Here is a 20223-nt window from a genome sequence, read left to right as displayed (position 1 = left end):
TCTTGTTGTTTGGTGGATTATGACAATGAGATATTTAGCCATTGTTATATCAAAATTACTTAAACCTAACTTTTAATTTTGTTATGCAAATTTTGATTATAACTTATTCTTAATTAACGTTTTTATTGATGCTGTTGATAGTGTTTTGAATGTTTTAACCGAAATGAGTTGCTGAGAGGTTAAAGGTGAAATGGTTTGAATTTGTAATTAAAAAATACGATCAAAGGGTGTTAGAGTTATTTTTTCGAAATACATTTTGATATTCAAATCAATGTGGTATTTAAGGTTAAAGAAGAAAGAAAGTGAGGTGTGTAAAGGAAACCACAATGGAAGGATACTTAAATCTTAATTTTTATGTATCTGGTCTTCATCTTTATTTTATATATGAGTTAAAAGGGTGATAAATTGACTAAAACATTTGACAGTTGATGGTAAATCTACATAAAACTCAAGAAAAATCTACGTTATTGATTGTGAATTGTATTTAATAATTTTAGGTAAACATAAATTGTATTTAATAGTTTTAAGTAAGTTAGAGATAAAATGTTCAATTTTGAAGTGATGTCTTGATGAAATATCAGTAGGGATATTGCATAAGCCCTTTCTTGACGAAGGACAAGTCAGTTTTTAAAAAGAGATGATGTGGCATTTAGATGTGCACTAGCTGGGCACCTAGGAGGGTATTGATCGGGTGCCTAAAAGGGTTGATCATGTTGATAAAGTAAATGGGTGTAACAGATGTAATTCTTTATCCAATAATAAAAAAGTTTTATAAACGCTTAATTGAATAGCATTTTAGACCTATTACAAAAAAAGATCAAGAGGTGTCGAAAATAATGTTTTGTGGCCTACTTTGATGTCCAAATTAATTAAGTGTATATAAAAAAAAAAAGAAAACGAACAAAAAAGAGAAAAAAACAATGAGAGAGAAAACTTAAAAGATTTAAATTAAGGAGTGTTACATGTTTGATTTGATTTTTCTTTTTACATCTTATGAATGATGATTTGATTAGCTGAACAAAGGATTTTTTATCTTAAAACTATGACTAGGTACTTGATAATTAATATGATAATGAGAATATTATCGATATGACCTTTAAGAATAATAATCTTTTCATTAATAAAAATGATTCTCCTAAACCAATTTTAGAGCTTTTTAGCTCCCTAACTTATTCTTTTTCCTTGGCATTAATCTTTGAAGTAAAATATTTTGATTTGAAAAAAGAAGTGAAGAACATTTATTTCAATTAAAGTGGTATATTTTGAAAATTAAAAAAAAATACAAGATAATATTGTTTTTGTATTGCTTTTGATAAATAGCTAACAATTTGTAGGATTACCTTTTTTATCATAATATCTTAAGATTCAATTATGAAACTTCTAATAGGATACTCCAAATAAAGTTAATAGATGATTATTAGATAAAAATGAGGTTAAAAATAAAGATGAGTTTAAAAGAAAAAAAATATAGTTATTTTAATGCAAAATTTCATTAAGTAAGGTATGTAATGGCTCAATTCTTAAATAAAAAAATATTTACATCTTTTTACAAAAGTGATTATTTAGTATATAAATACACTAATGATATAGTGTTTTTAAAAAATAAATATATTAAATTTTATTATATTATTAAATATAATTAGATCTCTTATTTGTAAAAATTATATATATTTGTTTTAAAACTATAGTTTTTTTCTCTAAAAAATATAATTTTTTGGCTAAAATAACAAAGAAATCCTAAGCTCTTTCATTTTTTTTAGATAAGTCCATATATTTTTATTATATACAAATAAACCTTAACCTTTAATTTACACTTAGATAAATTTTTAATTTTTAATTTCTATTTAAATAAACTTTTAACATAAGACATCATGTATGCAAGACATCATGTTAAGAGTCAATTTTTTTCTTGATTAAAAGGAACCAAAAAAATTGTAATAATTTGTTTGAAATAAAAACTTATTTAAATACAAATCAAAAGATAAAAATTTATTTAATATAATAAAAATGTAAGAATTTATTTAAAAAGTAAAATAATTCAAAAACATTTTAATATTTTAAATTTTTTTAAATTAATGTACTTTTTAATTTGTAACCTTTATTTACATGATTTTCACATTATTGATTTAAATATTTTAAATATATAAGTTTTAAAAAATATTTCCAATGCGCATGTTATCTAAGCTAATGCTGAAGATTCCACGAGACCCACCATAAAAGAAACAATTTTTAGCGGTTGAAAAAAGTAGCAATAATAAAGCAAATGGATTGGCTAGCACACTTAAATCTGGGAAACACGTGTATTCATATAATATAAAACTTAATAATTTATATATTTATTTATTTTATACAAAAATTTCTTATAATAACTTATTTTAATGTAAAAATCTAAAATATGTTTTTTAATTTTTTAAATTTATATATAATTTTTGTTAAAATTTTAAATTATATTATTTTTATATTTTTGTATTACTTCATTACTTAAATTTAATAATTTATATCATATAAAATATTAAAATTTATATATTTATATTATATTTTATATAAAAATTATATATTATAATTTATATCAATAAAAAAATAAAAAATATATTTTTTATTTTATTAAATTTATATATAATAATTATTAAAATTTTAAATTATATTAAATTTATTTCTTATTTTTATATTAATTGTCCTATCGAGCGTCGTGTAGAAACCAGACTCACAAATCAAATCTTCCTCGTTATCCACGTGCGCTTCCCTCCAAATCGGGCGCTGCTCTTGTCTTTGTCTTTTAGTTTTGTTTGTTTTTAGTTTAAGAGCAAAATTTGCATTTGATAATTGTCAAAGAATTTGGAGCCAACTCCGCATGATTCTAAGCATGTTCTTATCTTAATTTTTTAAGATGACCTTTTTTTTTTTTTTTAAAGTTACTATATATCTCATATGTGATTTTGAAACAAATATATTTCAAAATTACTTTGATTTGTTAATTAAAAAAAATCAAATTCAACTCATTTATTTAATAATCGAATTAGATTTAGATAAAATTTTGTTTCAATAACAAAAAATAATTTTAAAATTTTGAGATTTTTAAATCAATTTTCATCATATATAATTTTAATCTAATTTTATATTAAAGTTTTTAATAATATATTACTTTTTTCGTCATTAAAAAAAATAAAACAAGAGAAAAATTTTCCTTTCAAGAGTTGTATTACTGACAAAAAACAAAGTATTCGATTCAAATCACTTACTAATGGAGATTACTGACAGTGAATTCAAATTTAAACTTCACAGTAAAAGATTCGATCTTTAGCAACTTAATTAATATAATATATTGTGTTTTTGATTTATCATATATATACATGCATATGAGATTTAATATTTAATTGTAATTATAATTTTTATACTTAAAAATGTAAATTTATCAAAATAATAATAATAATAAAAGAGTTAGTATTGTAATTATTAATATTAATTTCACAAGTTTACGTAGATATGATAATCAATATTTGTATCATATAAATTATTAATAATTTATATATTAATATTATATTTTATATAAAAATTATGTATTATAATTTGTATCGATATAAAAATATAAAATATATATTTTTAATTTTTATTTATAATTTTTATTAAAATTTTAAATTATATCATCTTTATATTTTTTATTATTATATCATCATATTATACTTTAAATTATCAAATATAATATAAGTATTTTATTTAATATAAATATATAAATCATTAAATTTATTAATATTAGTATGTGGTACCTAGCAAAATATTAATATATTTATTATTTATTCGTCCTTATTTCTACATATCTATCACAGTTTTTCCTTATACATCACATCATTTATCTCTTTAATTTAAAAAAAATAAAAAATATGAAATTAGTGACTCTGCGTATCATTATCCCTTTGAAGAGAAAAAGACTTAAAAGAAAAATCCAATGGAATGGCTTTATAGTAAATAAAACCGAAATAAATTCTTTTTTTGTAAAATATATCTTAAGATTACAAGATAATTTAAAATATGGGGCAATGATAAGACGAAAAATAATAAAAAATATGAAGGTGATATATTTAAAAATTTAGTAAAAATTATATAAATTTATTAAAAATAAAAAATATATTTTATATTTTTATATTAATATAAATTAAAATATATAATTTTTATTAAATCTATTAATTTATATTTTTATATCATATAAAATATTAAAATTTATATATTTATATCATATTTTATATAATAATTATGTGTATATAAAAATATGAAATATATATTTTTATTTTATTAAATTTATATATAATTATTATTAAAAATTTTAAATTATATTAATTATATTTTTATTTTTATTATAATTATATCATATTATTATGTTATATTTTATCTAATCATATTATTTATATAATTAAAAAAATTATCATGATAATAAATTTTTTCAAACTCATAATTTTCACGAATCAAATCCAATAATATGCTAAGTAATTCAAAGGATAGACTGCAGGTCTCTCTTACTCTTAAACGGTATAAATACCTCCAAATCAATCCTATCCGTACCACCAGCCTCTCTCTCTCTCTCTCTCTCTGTCTCTACCCCATAAGGCTAATTTTTTTCCCTCTCTAATAATCCATTAAATCAGGTAAATTTAATTCAATAATCATCATTTAATATCTAATTAATCTTTTTTTTTTTTTAACTTTTTGTGTTTATTTTGTTATCTGGGAAATAAATAATCTTTGCTTAATTGAAACTGAAATTGATTTTTTTTTGTATTTGATGTATTATTTTTGATCTGGGTATTTTTAAATGTTTCAGAAGTTGTTAGATTTGGTTTTAATGGGTGGGATCATTGGTGATTTTGAAGGGATTTTAGCTTCACATTATTGGATTAATTGTTATGTTATGATTGGGAGCTAAAGGCTCTGTTTTTATGGTAATTTTTTTTTTCACTTGAATGCTGTTGATTACAGCTCTGTTTTGTTTTGTTGTACGAGAGATTGTGTTTTAATGTTTGTGATTGAGTGGAATTCCTTGAATATATGATTCGTTGTGTTTGTTTGTAGCAATCAGTTAATGATGTTTGGTTGTGTGGAAAAATGGAGAAAGAAAGCTTCTGCTTCTTAATGAATGTTCTGTAATGGGATTGCAATGTGGGTGATTGTTTTATCTTTTGTTTGTTTAAATTGATCGAAGGTGACCTGTGTAAAATCAAAAAAAGGGGAGAATTTTTATGGGAATTGGTAATAAGGGGATAACTTTGCTTTCTTCTGAAGATTGTATGGAGGGGATTTCTACAGAGTTATGGGATATAAGGCTTAGTTTGTTGCTGTTGTTGTTGTATTGTATGGAGGGGATTTCTGCATCTATGAATGCTTTCTTTCTTCTTGGAAATGAAAAGAAAATCGAACAAGACTTGATTCAATCAAGCTGAAGCCCATGTTGGATGCTTCTATCTTATTTTATGATCTCATACGTTTGTTTCCTAAAGTGTAAATTTTATGTGTAGGTCTTAGCATATGGGTTCTAAATCAGTTGAGGATATGATAGAGGCCTCATCTGGGGTGCATTTTTCTGGTTTCCATATGGATGGTTTGGGGTCAAGAAATATTGAGAAGGCTACAACCTCATCGGCTACTGAAAATGTGCATAAACAACCTTTTGTTATTGGTAAGTATGAACATGACAAATGTTGTTGAGCTATTACACACGCTGTCTTTTGGATGCAATAATGATCAGAAGTAGTTGGTGAATAAGTCTGGATAAGAAAGCTGAGAAAAACTACATCCAAGCTCTTTTTTTTTTTGAAGAAAATGTTGCCATCATAGAGTATTCTACCACATATTGGCTCCTCTTTTCATTGTGCTTGAGACACAAGCCTTGCTATTCTAATAATACTTATGTATGATGTTCTCTTATTCAATTTGTTTGGGTTATAGTTTAAAAACTATGCAAAGGCACTGAATTGATACTTATTTGGTACTACTTTGGTTATTGCATTGGTTTCTTTCAATTATATTACGGGCTTTTTCGCTTTTTGATTTTCATTTTATCAAACTTTGGCTATTATTTTATGGGTCAGGAGTTGCTGGGGGATCAGCATCTGGTAAGACTACAGTCTGCGATATGATTATTCAACAACTTCATGATCAGCGTGTTGTATTAGTTAATCAGGTAAGTTTTTTAGAGTTCCAAATGTAGATTTTGTTAGGTTACTTATAGAAAAATCTTCAATGTAAATTTGTAACTCGCATGATTTTTTTGTAAAGTCGAATAATTGAAGCTTTGTAAAGGATATGAATTTGAAAGACTGTTCTTGCTATCACCTGTTTGGAAATTTATTTTATTCTTAAATCCATTTTAAACTTGGGTCTTTGAATGGTTCACTTAGTCTGTTAGTTCTGTTGTTGACCTATGAAGGTGAGAATGGATCATTGGCTTTCTTCCACTATTGGTTTCTTCCTGTCTTAAATTGGCTCTGGATGCAGTGGATTATAAACTCTGGATGCAGTGGATTATAAAATTGTTGGTGATTATTCATATAAAGAAAAGGGAGATAGAGTTGGCTTTTATCATTTGAACATCATTTGCTGAAGGGGATTGTTCAAAATTTTGATCTGACCTCTTTTTTAGCTCTCTTTTTCTGTATTCTAGAAATGATTGGTCTCCTATTGGATAATTTTTTAATGTAAACAATGTGCCAGGATTCCTTTTATCACAATCTCTCTGAAGAGGAATTTGCAAGAGTTCATGAATGCAACTTTGATCATCCTGGTGAGAATATTTCTGTTAGAGTCTAAAATAACAAGAACACCATGACTTGCTGAATTTCTGTGCTTATAAATTGACTGAAACTCAGACCATCTCTCTTTCATCTCTATTTAATTATTTACTAATTGCTTTTTATGCATTGTCTTGGTAATGAGGGCACTATCTGAAATTAGTTTTCTTATTCTGAATTTTAAGTATTTGATATCATGCATGTGTGAAAAAGTTTGAAGTATTATGTTCTAAGAGCATCCAAGTATTATTAATCAGCAAATGACAAAGGGCGTGTCTTCATCAGTTGGTCTTTAGGAAATGTGCTGTTTTATGTGCATACCATCTGGTTTCAGTTTATGTTTGCTTTGAATTTTATTGATGCAATATTGTTCTTTTCTGTAGATGCTTTTGACACTGAGAAATTATTAGATTCTATGGAGAATTTGAGGCATGGCCAAGCAGTTGATATTCCAAACTATGATTTCAAGAGTTATAAAAGTAATGTTTTCCCAGCCAGAAGGGTAAGTCTCACAATGTTCAAAATGCATGTTGATATGACATGGAACCACATTTATTTTTTCTTGGACTTGGGCACTTTTTGGTTCAAGCATTCCCCAAAATTAATATCTTCAACATGGTACACAATGACACCAATTTTTGATATCTTTTGCCTTCTTAAGTACTTAGAATTCAGTAACTGTTGTATGTGTACAATGTCCAAGCTCTTAACGTCTTTTAATTCCTTATAAATGGTAGACATGTCTTTCCACAGCCCTTTTCGCCTTTTTTTTTTTATAGCGAAGGAACTGTGAATGAAGTTTCACCTCATATTTATTGCTTTTGGATGTTTAGAAACTCTCTTTGTCATAAAATTTTCTGCAGGTTAATCCTTCAGATGTTATAATTTTGGAAGGGATACTCATTTTTCATGACCATCGTGTCCGAGAGTTGATGAACATGAAAATATTTGTTGATACAGGTTATTTAATTAAACTGTTATCTCTATTCTTTGGCTGATCACATTTGTTTGCATGCTGCATATATCTGGCATAAAATTTTATCGTTGGCTGAATTTTGTTTATTTGGTATAAACTATGAAGTGGCACTCTGATATCAATGACTGTAATATAGGACTGAGTTTTCTTGCCCCCCAATATCAGTATTCTTCTTTTCAGAGATCTGTAGATCCCTAAAGCTGGGAGCATATTAGTTTGGATGTACAGCATTTTATCAGTATACGTCACTTAAACTGTCTTGATGGCTATGCTATTTTTGATGTGGATGCAATAAAACTTACTTCTAAGAAAACAACAATCCATAACTTATTATTTATTGCTGAAAACTTTTAGTGAATAACTTGCATATATTAGGGAACATATCATTGGCGTAGCTTTGTTGGTGTCATTGAGTTGGCTTGTTGCTTCACATTGAAAAATTTTCAGTGCAGATGCTGATGTACGACTAGCAAGAAGGATAAGGCGTGATACTGTTGATAAGGGCAGAGATATTGATACTGTCCTTGATCAGGTCTACTTGCTTTACTATTTACATTGACATGATTATTTTTTGTTTTAAACAATAGAACTGGGGCATTACTGCCTAAGCTTGTCAAAGTGTCCAGCTTTAAAGATATTGCAGTTGTTCTAAAGCTTGGATTTGTTAAGTTTACTCAATGGAAGAAATCTGTGAGGCAATAATTTATGATCTTTTCTATTCTCATTTACTAATGTTTCAGCTTTCTTTTCTTTGGAGGTGCTTCTTTTCAGCTGATATTAGTATGCAATTAATTTTTAATGCAGTATTCCAAATTTGTGAAGCCTGCTTTCGATGACTTTATACTTCCAACAAAGAAATATGCAGATATTATCATTCCCCGTGGGGGAGATAATCATGTAGCAGTTGATCTGATTGTGCAGCATATTAGGACAAAGCTTGGCCAGCATGATCTCTGTAAAATCTACCCAAACCTATATGTCATTCATTCGACTTTTCAGGTATAACATTTTTGTTTTACAAAGGGTGTAATAATTTTCTGCCTGTATTGAGCTTCAAATAGCTAAACGTTTTTAATTATTCGAATGGATCCACAGAATCATTTGATTATTTCTGCTAATGATTCCAACCAAAATCCATTTTTTTTGGGCACAACAATAATTTATATTCTCAAATGATATCCGTGAGATTTGCAGTCATTGTGGAAATTCCATTTTCCTTACAATTAGTATCTCACTCAAAAAGGGAAGAAGTCGCAAAATCCCATAATTTCCAATCAATTCATTCAATATTTCCTTTTTTAGAGGACAAATTCTCACATTTAAATTATGTGTTAGATGTACTAATACATACATTTCCTAAAAGAATTTTTTTTTTCTTTTATGCAGATACGAGGCATGCACACCCTCATTCGTGATTCTCAAACAACGAAACATGACTTTGTTTTTTATGCTGATCGGTTGATTCGTTTGGTTGGTATATTTTGATTTAGATGCAATTAATTTGTCTTCTTGTTTTCTTCACATGTTAATGTAATGATCTAAAAGTTTCCTTAGGTTTCTCACTCATTTAAGATCATCATTTCCAGGTTGTTGAACATGGGCTGGGACATCTGCCATTTACAGAAAAGCAGGTGATCACTCCAACTGGTAAGCTGATGTTACTTCGTCTGGTCCTGGGCATCATAAAAGTATTATTTGGGTTATCAGAACTTTGAGTGTGGTTTTTCTGTTACACTTCATTAATGTTGTGTATTTCAGATCTAGTTGTATAGATTTGTTCTCTGACATGATCTGTTTGTTATGTTATCTGGAATTGAGTTTTCTAATAGAGTTCATATTGTGGATGATTGCAAGTTGGTTTTGTAATATTTTCAGTTGTCATGGTTCTTAATTTCATTTGCTTATACAATGCTACCTAGTCATAAATTATTAACATTGGTGTTGTGGATGCAGGGTCTGTATATACAGGTGTGGATTTCTGTAAGAGACTATGTGGTGTTTCTGTTATTAGGAGGTACAACTCTGCTCTCAAATCTTACAGCACTGGATCGATAATTCCATGGCTTTCATGATATAAAACTTTCTTGAGAATATTGGAAGGAGGTGGGAATGCTTCTGAAGAGCAAAATAATAGTGATGGTCAGAAATTGATGCGTCAATGGGACTTTGGTGGTGGAAATTTCATGACATTGTGGTGATGTTGTAAGGGTGGAAAAAACTACCAATATGCCTTAGACATGTGAACTTAAAACTAATACTGCTGTAGTTTACCGTGGTTAATTGGGTGTGGTAAGTTGAAAGAAATGTTTCCTATAGCTCTAGACTAATAGGAAAGGTGGTTGAGTGCAAATGATTTCCCAATACAAGTTGAATCTATCATGGTTATAAACTAATTGCTATGATTACCTCTCTTTCTCTATATGCACATGTACGCCATGCACATTATTTTAAACCATTAGCTACTGACCTTTTGAAACTAATGCTAGTGGTGAGAGTATGGAGAATGCTTTGAGAGCATGTTGCAAAGGTATCAAGATTGGCAAGATTCTTATTCATAGGGAAGGTGACAATGGTCAGCAGGTTTGTAACTGAACTACCTTCCACATATGAAAAATTGTGTTTGTTTGCCTCCTTTCTCACTCTTTCATTCATGCTTTGGTGATTGACTAGCTTATTTATGAAAAATTACCGCAAGACATCTCACAAAGGCATGTGCTGCTACTGGATCCTATTCTAGGCACAGGTTCGTTTCTTTTCATGGTTGATAATCATCTTGTGCTATGCATACATGTTTTTTCAGTTTAACCATTTTACATAGCATTTCATTCTCGACTGTCATTTGGTTCAAATGCTTACCATTTTTGTGCTCAGTAGGAGTTGGTATTTATGTGCTCCATGAAAAATCTATGAATTTTTTTCGTAGTCTCAAGTCACCCCACAAGTGCTAACCTAGAACATAATCCCATCAGGGACACCGATAAGTTTTTCTTGTTTGTTGATTTCTACTCACATAGTCTAAGAAATAGAAGTTTGTTTTGGACATTTTTCATTTAACCTAATGTCACAATCTTGTGGTTTTACCATATTACAAACTATTCCACAGGCAATTCAGCTGTTCAAGCTATTTCATTGCTTATAAAAAAGGGTGTACCAGAGTCCAACATCATATTTCTCAATCTCATATCTGTAAGTTATTGTTGCTTCAATCTGTTATGTATATTAGCATCTTCTCTTGAATAATTTCTGTTTAGATTTATGTATCATCTTACTTTATGAACATGTCACTGGATTTGCCAGGCACCTCAGGGTGTACATGTCGTGTGCAAAACCTTCCCAAGAATAAAGATTGTGACGTCTGAAATTGATATTGGTTTAAACGAAGATTTCCGTGTTGTCCCTGGTATGGGTGAGTTTGGAGACCGATATTTTGGAACTGATGATGATGACCAGCAAGTAATGACCCCTGTGCCATACTTCAACCGGAGCTGCTGAGTTTTCAACCCACATATCTTCTTCCAGGCGATTTGCTGTTGAGCTGGAGGATTAAACTGAGCATGCTTTAGTCATGTTGAGTTTCACTTGGTTTGAAACAATTTTGACTTGATTACAGCCCCATTGTTGAATCAACTTTTTCTTTTTCCTAAATCTTTCGAGTCATACCAGGGTTGCCGTTTACATATCTCTATTATCTGATGATGATACTTGAAAATGGTCTAACTTGCTTGCAACCACATAGAAAACAACTTTGCTTTTTCATTCATGGTATTAGAGGGGAGTAGTTGCAGGCAGAACTTCATAAATTCATTAGCAGCCTCCTCACGATATGTGTATTTCGAAACCCCATTATGTCACTTAAATATAAAGAAATTCATTCTACATCATTCTTGTTATGCATCCTTTCCATCTTCCTTACCGGACAGAGAATTCCAAAATCAACTAATAAGGGCAATAACTGCTATGTTCTTTGTCCCCTTATATGTCAAGTTCATCTCAAGAGTTGCACCTAGGGGTGCAATCGATGTCTTATGTTTGCAAGTTATTCGGGATTAATTTGAATAAAATTCGAATTTAATTTAGTCATTATTAAGTCAAAATCAAGCTTGATCAACTTGATTTTTTGAGTTAGATAAATATTTTTAGTGAACAATTTATTAAATTAATATTTTTATGTTCGACTCAAAAACTTATGAGTTTAATCGAAAATTTTATATTTTAATATATATTAATTATTTTAATTAAAAAATTATTATTTTATTCATATATATACATATATCAATTCGAACTCAAATTTTAATTTCAATATGGATAATCAAGTTTAAAGTTGAGCATGTGAATTGAATTTATTTTTAATTTTATAAACAATACTAATCAAGTGAATTTAAATAATTAATTTTTTATTTCGAATTAAATTTAAATTAAAAAATTAAAATTCAATTAAGCTCAAATTAATTTTTAAATAACAAATTTCAAGTTGTGCTCAAACTTCTCAAATCCGAGTCAACTACACCCTCCTTGCACCAATAGTTAAGGTTGTGGGCTTGTGGCTGAGAGAGAGAGAGAGAGAGAACTGGCTGCCCGAGGAATTAAGTTGCCTTCTCTCGTTCCCTCCAATTCCCCAACTAAACAACAGGCTGAGGAACAAGCAGTTTGCAATTCCACAGGATACATTTGTAGGAGGGATAAAGCATAGATTTAACTGCCACTAGGTCACGAAGGTGATCACTCATTATCCGAGGATGATAATTTTCGATGGGATATTCTTTTGACACGTGTTAATGCACTGCATGTGATGGGTTCCTTTTAGTATATTCCATTTCATACGAGCTAATCTATATAGGAGTGGTGCTCCTGTGGCTTTGCTTTTGTACTTTCGTCCTGTAATTTTCCTCATATCCATTATCTTCCTCTCCAGCCTAAACCATGTCTGCTTTTGTTGGGAAATATGAGGTAAAATCTCTCCCTCCCCCCCTCTCTCTCAGTTGTCTTGACATGTAAATGTGGAACACCTTCAGATTGTCTCAAGCTTTCCTTGAACAAATTCAATCCTAGTAAAACTGGTTTCATGGTGGCCCCTGTCACCTTATATTCAGATCGGATCATTCTGTCAATCCATTCATTATGAATTAATTTTAAGTTGAATACTTAATATGATATCAGAACTCAAGTTCTTATTTGTTATCTTTTCATGTTTGTTACACTTGTCTTCATCTATACCTAATGAATTTCTGTTAAAGTGATATTATGAAACACTAAATATTAGATTTCATGTAATCTTATATTTAACCCTCCGACGTAAGGACTTAACCACGAAACTTATAATTTTCAGCTTGAATGTTAATCCTAGCTTTACTAAGTGCCTCTCTTTTTCTCCAGAGGAGCTGATCAAGTACGCCAAGTACATTGCCACGCCAGGGAAAGGTATTTTGGCAGCGGACGAGAGCACAGGCACCATTGGAAAGCGTCTAGCAAGCATTAACGTTGAAAATGTCGAGTGCAACCGCCAAGCCCTCCGTGAGCTCCGTTTCACCTCTCCAAATGCTCTGTCCTTGAGGATACACTATCAGAAAACATCTGATGGAGAATCTTTTGTTGAGGTCCTTCAAGAACACGATACCATTCCAGGAATCAAGGTTGATAAGGTTACTGTTGATATGGCTGGCACCAATGGCGAGACCACAACTAAAGGGTTTGACTCCTCGAAGCACGATGCCAGCAGTACTATAAAGCTGGTGCTCGTTTCGCAAAGTGGCGTGCCGTGCTCAAGATTGGTCCCAATGAGCCATCTGAATTGTCTATCCAGCAGAATGCACAGGGCTTGGCTCGTTATGCAATCATTTGTCAGGAAAATGGCCTCGTTCCTATTGTTGAGCCTGAGGTGCTAACAGATGGGCCTAATGATATTAAAAAATGTGCTGCTGTCACTGAAACTGTGCTTGCAGCAGTTTATAAGGTGCTGAATGATCACCATGTTCTACTTGAGGTTGAGGGTACCCTTTTGAAGCCTAACATGGTCACTCCAGGTTCTGATAGCCCAAAGGCACAGCAAAGTAGTTTGCATTTTTGTCCTTAATATCACTGTAGATGAAATAATTGAGTTGAACCGAATTGATATAATAAAAAAATCAAATTTAATTGATTGCAATAAAATAATAAAATGTTAAATAATTATTAAATTTTGGTTCGAAAACTTTTTTTGGACTCCTTAGCTTACATTGTAAATACAAAGACTTGTACTAATTATTCTTCTTTCTACCCTCTCTGTTTGCTTTGGATAAAGAAGGTCAGAGACCAATTCTGCTACCATATTAATACATATATCTTTAACCAATTACTCAACTTATAATCTCAAGAAGTACTCTAATCAAACAAAAGTTCGCAAACAAAAAAGTAGGGTTGTAAACAGAAGGGATGAATAGTTTATAAGTAAGTTTGATTTTTGTTTGCTTATATTTATTTAATGAATTTAACAAACGGTGTCGTACAACATTTCAATATGCGTTAATTAAATAACTAGATCCAAAATGGACAAACAATTTGTGAGCAAGTTCGATTTTTATTTATTTATTAAATTTAACAAATAATAACAAATAATATTTTGAACTCGTTAATCAAATGAATAAATTAGGAATATAATAAAATTAGTTCATATTCAGTTCATTTACACCCTTAAAGAAAAGCAAAAGATAAGACTTAGAGAGTTAAAAGAGAACATAGATAGTAAGTAGATTCACCTGGTTGTAATTCCTTGTTAAAAGCCATAATTAAGTTTATGCACTTTAAACCTCTGAAGATATTAAATCCATACATTATGTTACTATTTTAAGGTATTTCCACAATGATGATTACAAGGAAAAATAAGAAGTTCAGAGCTCAAGATGTTGTAATTATAACGAAAGATATCATTTGTGTTAAGCTTAAAGCAAGAGGAATTTTCTATACATTCAAATTGACTAATCTCAATTTGAACAGAAAAAATTAAATATCTTGATCTTAAAGGAAAAAGGGTGTGCATTTTCAGGTTATAGTTCACAATCAAATCTTAGAATTTTAGGTGAATACCCAAAATTTAGGTAAGAAAAAAATTTAGGAGAGAGAACTTTTTATTAAATTAATTGGGATTAATGCTTCTTATTAATTTTTACAAGTATATGTGCCTATTTATATAAGAATTAATTATAATTTTGATATTGGAGTTTTGAGAAAATGTATAAATTTGTACTTAAAAAAATAAAATATATAATTTGTATTTTAGACTTTCAAATTATATATTATATTAACCGAAACTCTAATCCTATTAATTATATTAATTTATATATGTGTTATTTGATAAATATATTCAAGTTATGTATTTACTGCATATAATATAAACATTTTTTCAATATAAATTAAAAGTATATATTGTTTACCTAAACCGTAAAAATTGTTTAAATTTGATAAATCATTTTTTTTATCATGTGACATTCCATTGAAAGTTTTTATAAAATATTTAATACTTTTCTTTAACAAATAACATATATATAATAAAATTGTATTGATTGAATACCATATAGAGGAGTTAAATTAATAATATTAGGATTTGGGTTTAAATGATACATCATTTAAAAGTTTAGGGTACAAATTATATATTTTATTCTTTTAAATACTAATTAATATATTTCCTAAAATTTAAGTATCAAAAGTGTAATTAACTCTTTATAAAACATATCTTAATATTACGGGGAAAAAGCCTCTTATAGCAGTTAATGAAATTCTATTAGGAATAAAATTCTATATTAACTTAAAGAATTGAATAATGCCTATGTCTATATACTAATGGGTTTCAATCCATTGGTCCCCTATCAATATTCCAACAAAAATCTTAGAGAGCTGGTCAACCTGCAATGAGTCCACTATCTCAAGCAAACCCAAAAAATTCTTCAGCTACCTTAAGATTATAAGTGCTTTGTTTATACAGGTGAAGACATCATTAGCTCATCAACAAGATGTTAACTGGTGGAGAATTACATTACACTGGGAAAAGAAAATAATATTGAATATCCATCATTAGCATATCAAACCCCAGCTACATTTTTTTTTTTATTGAAATTCCTCTCTTAATACTCAGATAATCAAAGAAAAAAAACTGAAAAATTCATTCTGAATTCATTCTGTAGCCTCACTGGTTACATGCCAGGGAATATGAAACTTGGAATTGGATGCAACGCAAAGGCAAAGGCAGGGCCGCAGTCTCAAAACCCTGATGTGCTTAATTTGTAATGACTTCGATCCCATGTCAAAAAATTGTAAGAATATAATATGATAATATACAAATTTAAATTTATAATTTTGACGTAACTTTTGTGATATAAAATCGTGAGATTTTTAATCAAAATGAATTATTTTATGTTGATGTTTTTCTACTATGCCTAAACTTCAGTGTGATTAAATTATGTTGAACAGAAATAGATTTGCTTTTCAATTTTTATAATTATATGTTGTTCCACACCAGGCTCTCAATTTCTGTGTTTTGTTTTGTTTTCGATATTCTCACGCATGACTCATCAAGCTCTCAAGTAAAAAATTTATCAAGTTCAGTGGCACAAACTATTTCTGTTTCTGTTGTGGTCGATTGAATGGAAATTGGAAGTTTGTGGCTTGATTACATCATATTTAATTTTGACATTTCACCAGATAAAATCCATGCAAAGATCTGTTTCTAACTGTGTGCGAATTTGATTATTTAATTATATTAGTTTTTAAAAAATAAGACTACTATCTCTTTTACTTTCATCTTACTAAATTATCCCACAATTGGAATAACTTAGCCTAGATGAAAAAAAAAAAAAATTCTTGCCTCTCTTCGATGATTTGTTGACCATAAAATGACCTACTCCCTCTGTCTACTCTTTCTTGCTGCTTCAACTAATGAATGCATTTATCTCTCCTATGATCTTCTGGTGATCCCATAATATCTCTTTTTCTCTTTCTCTTTATGTAGTCTGCTATTCCAATACCCAGTGCATTAAATTAATACAACCAAATATATCACCAGTGTCCGATGGTTTTTTGGGTTTGGTGACGGGTGATTTATTGGGAAGATTTGATGATTGATTCGAAAGTCGGAGTGACATGTAATAAAAAGAATGATCAGAAAACGTCAAAGGTAGGACTTTGAGATGCTTAAGTAAGTAAATCATAATAGATGAGAGGAGGTAGAGAGAAAGAGGAGAAGATAAGTAATATGTAAGAGAGTGAGATTGATAATGAAGGATTCAAAATGATATAGTGACCTTTCATTTTATAATAAATTTGTGCTAACGTAGTCGGTGATTTATCTAATACTGGTTAGGTGTCGACCAGTTAAAATGATCGTCCATGTGACGGTCAACGGTTGTTAATTTAACAATCAAGTTGATAACCAGACGATCAAGATATAATACGCAGCATACAACCGTGAATCATACTTGCCGTTCTGCGGTAAATGGAACTTTCAATCATAATTAATAGAACAAAATGGAAGAACATTCACAAGTATTTAGTAAAAAAAAGAAAAGGCTATGGCAGCAGTATTGAGAAACTGGTTGGAACTGACTAGGTCAGCAAATTAAGCAGCGGTTTTGGTGTTGACTAAAATTAATCAACTGGTTTGAGGTAAGCTTGAGGTCTCTCTATACTAATAATAATTTTGGCTTGCCAACTATGTATCTCCTGAAACAGTCAAGGCCTCCCCTATATAATTAGACATACATGCCGCTCTTTTGTACATAAACTTCTATTCCATTGATTGTTTAAGAAAAGCAGTCTTTTGTACGATACATACGTACTTGCTCTAGATCATGAAGGTAAGCCTTTTTTTTTATACAAAAGAAGCTCGGCTTGGAGATAAAGAAAAAGGGTTGCAGATGTTAGAATTTGAGTCTGAAACCTGTTCGATGTCAACTTTTAAGAGTGATTACATAAATTAATCGAGTTGCACTCTCGGTTCCAATTTTTTTTCCTGTTTTTTACATTTCGAATTGGGCGTTGAAGCTTTCGATTTGACACTGAAACTAATCCACCTTGACCAATTTGTTGCAGCAAAAGATAGTTATCAAGGTGCAAATGCATTGTGACAAATGCAGAGTCAAGGCCATGACGATCGCTGCAGAAGCAAATGGTAAACATATTGCATATCCTTTGAACAAATTTATCAAAAACTCATGATCTTGTTGAATGTTCTTCTTCTCTCTGACAGGTGTAAGCTCAGTGAGGATAGCAGGGAAAGACAAAGATCAGGTTGTGGTGACTGGAGAAGGAATTGATTCAGCAAAGTTGACCTGTTCACTCAAGAAAAAGCTTGGGTATGCCGATATAATCAGAGTGGTAGAAGACAAAGGAAAATATGATGATAAGGAGAAAAAGTCAGAACTATGCAAATTCTATTCATCAAGTTATTGTCAATGTCCACACTGTACCTTACACCATGGAGTGGTTTATGATCCAAACCCAACTATCTGTTCCATCTTGTGATACTGATCATAGGCATTTTAAGATTAATGCACTTCGTCAGATGACAATATTTCAGTACTTTCTTTTCTGTCTGGCTTCATTTTTAGTTGAACACTAGTGCCATCTTTCCAGTGGCAGATCCATATTTTTATTCCGAAGGTATTTATTTATAATATATATATATATATATTATCAATTTTGTTAATGAAAAAAGTGTTCAGAAAATTTTTTTGCTTCGAATTATTTTATTTTCTAATTTTTTAAAAGGTGGATCCACTCCTGCAACTTTCTACTCTCGACTGAGTTCAGTTTGGTTTTTGTTACTGCAGATCTTAAGAGGCACTTTTAAGATGTGCTATACTTGATTGAAAAAAAAAAAAGAAAGAAAGAAAACAAGAAGAAATTAATACCATTTTACAGTATATTCCAATGTAAAGGTACATTAAATTAGACTTGATAATTTTAATTATGATACAATGATACGATAAAAAAATAACATAATTAAAATAAACTGTATATATATTTAATGTAATCATATTTTGTATCTTAATTATGTTGCACGACTAAAATATAATGCTTTTTGTATCGTATTTCGTATAAAATATGAATAATTAATACATTTAATCATATCTTAATTATGTTATCATGTTGACATGTGTAAATGACAAGTTTACGACATAATTAAATAATCATATCTTTTCATATTACCATATTTACACGTATAATATTACACATTTAACACATTTATAAAACTCATTTAATTTTTTTATAATATACAAACCCTAAAAATTATTTTAAACTTTTAATTATGACATCTATTTTTTATTATGTTAACATTTTGTGTTTAATGTTAATATTAATAGAAAGCAAATTTTGGTTTTCTTGAATAAATTAATAATTGTATTAATTGTGTTATGTCATATAAAATTTGAATAATATTAATTTTGTTTTAAATAGGTTAATCGTTGTGCTATTCGTGTTAATCTTGTGTAATCATATTTAATTGTGTTACTTATATCATGTTAAATGGATTAATTTTAAACATATTAATCATATTATTTTACATGTAAAACGTATAATAAACATATTATATTTATATTTAAAAATTTTTAACGTATTTAATAATTTATGTCATGTTCGTATTTTAGTTATTGATATTATACTTTATATTAAATTTAACATGAAATACAATATAAATATATACACAAATTATTGTATCTACATGAAAGGTTGAACTCAACGACCCCATAAACATATCGATAAGTCCCTATCTCACGATAAGATGAACATATAATTAGAACAAGTCAGGCAGTTAATTAGGGAATGGTTACAAAATCATAAGTACTGTTCCACCAAAGACTAAGCAAACCAAGTTGATTGATGATTGGAAGACTTAAAAATGACTAAATTTTGCATATCAATCATACATATACATACATATACATATACATATACATATACATATACATATATATATATAAATATATGAAATCACTTACATCCATATAAATTTTATGCGTTTTTTGATATTTGAATCAAAATTAAATTCATAATTATTTTAAATTAAAATAATATTTTTATTTTGATTTAAGGGTATAAAAAAGTGTAAAATTTATTGGAATTTAAGTGAATCATTTTTATATATATATATATGCATACCAATGTTGCTGGAATATTAAAATCTATATGATGCAAAATGCTTAATTAATTATATATTCAAATTACAAGTTGCTTGCTGTATTGACCTAGAATAAGTAAATTCAATTTTCAATATATTACATGACATAAGCCAAATTTCCCTTTATTTTGATTTGTCATTCGCTTACGTGACATGAATTTTCTTATAACTTCAACAATATTGTTTTAATTTAATTTATTGACTTACCATACTCACAAGAATGAATACTTTAGACAAGTTAGGTTTAATTTAATTCAATAAAATTTAATTTTCATTTATATTTTCCAATCTCATCTAAGGCCATACCCATATATAAGTCATTGTCG

General features: G+C 28.9%; 2 protein-coding genes and 1 pseudogene across 3 annotated transcripts; all 3 read left to right on the top strand.

Annotated features, from left to right (window-relative positions):
- Window positions 1–4552: 4552 nt before the first annotated feature.
- LOC111287029 (uridine kinase-like protein 3) lies at window positions 4553–11628 on the top strand. 2 transcript variants are annotated; one of them, XR_016341499.1, is made up of 15 exons: window positions 4553–4637; window positions 5505–5665; window positions 6078–6169; window positions 6700–6769; window positions 7160–7278; window positions 7640–7736; window positions 8205–8284; window positions 8557–8751; window positions 9139–9222; window positions 9339–9399; window positions 9706–9766; window positions 10239–10332; window positions 10423–10495; window positions 10627–10938; window positions 11050–11628. XR_016341499.1 is itself a non-coding variant. In XM_022877189.2 (15 exons), the coding sequence occupies exons 2-15, from the start codon at window positions 5515–5517 to the stop codon at window positions 11242–11244; spliced, it is 1455 nt and encodes a 484-aa protein (XP_022732924.1). In that variant the 5' UTR covers window positions 4553–4637; window positions 5505–5514; the 3' UTR covers window positions 11245–11628. The 2 variants fall into 2 exon arrangements, 1 of the variants encoding a protein (XP_022732924.1); XM_022877189.2 differs by having other exon boundaries at window positions 10856–10938.
- A 1364-nt stretch (window positions 11629–12992) lies between these two features.
- On the top strand, window positions 12993–13932 carry LOC111288800 (fructose-bisphosphate aldolase, cytoplasmic isozyme 1 pseudogene; annotated as a pseudogene).
- A 3635-nt stretch (window positions 13933–17567) lies between these two features.
- On the top strand, window positions 17568–18240 carry LOC111288799 (heavy metal-associated isoprenylated plant protein 46-like). The gene is made up of 3 exons (XM_022879775.1): window positions 17568–17573; window positions 17809–17887; window positions 17966–18240. The coding sequence occupies exons 1-3, from the start codon at window positions 17568–17570 to the stop codon at window positions 18238–18240; spliced, it is 360 nt and encodes a 119-aa protein (XP_022735510.1).
- Window positions 18241–20223: the final 1983 nt, after the last annotated feature.

The sequence above is a fragment of the Durio zibethinus genome, chromosome 4 (genome assembly GCF_047325235.1).
Source record: "Durio zibethinus cultivar Kanyao isolate XHJ-2024 chromosome 4, ASM4732523v1, whole genome shotgun sequence".
Lineage (NCBI taxonomy): Eukaryota > Viridiplantae > Streptophyta > Magnoliopsida > Malvales > Malvaceae > Durio > Durio zibethinus.
This window is presented reverse-complemented; position numbering and strand designations above follow the sequence as displayed.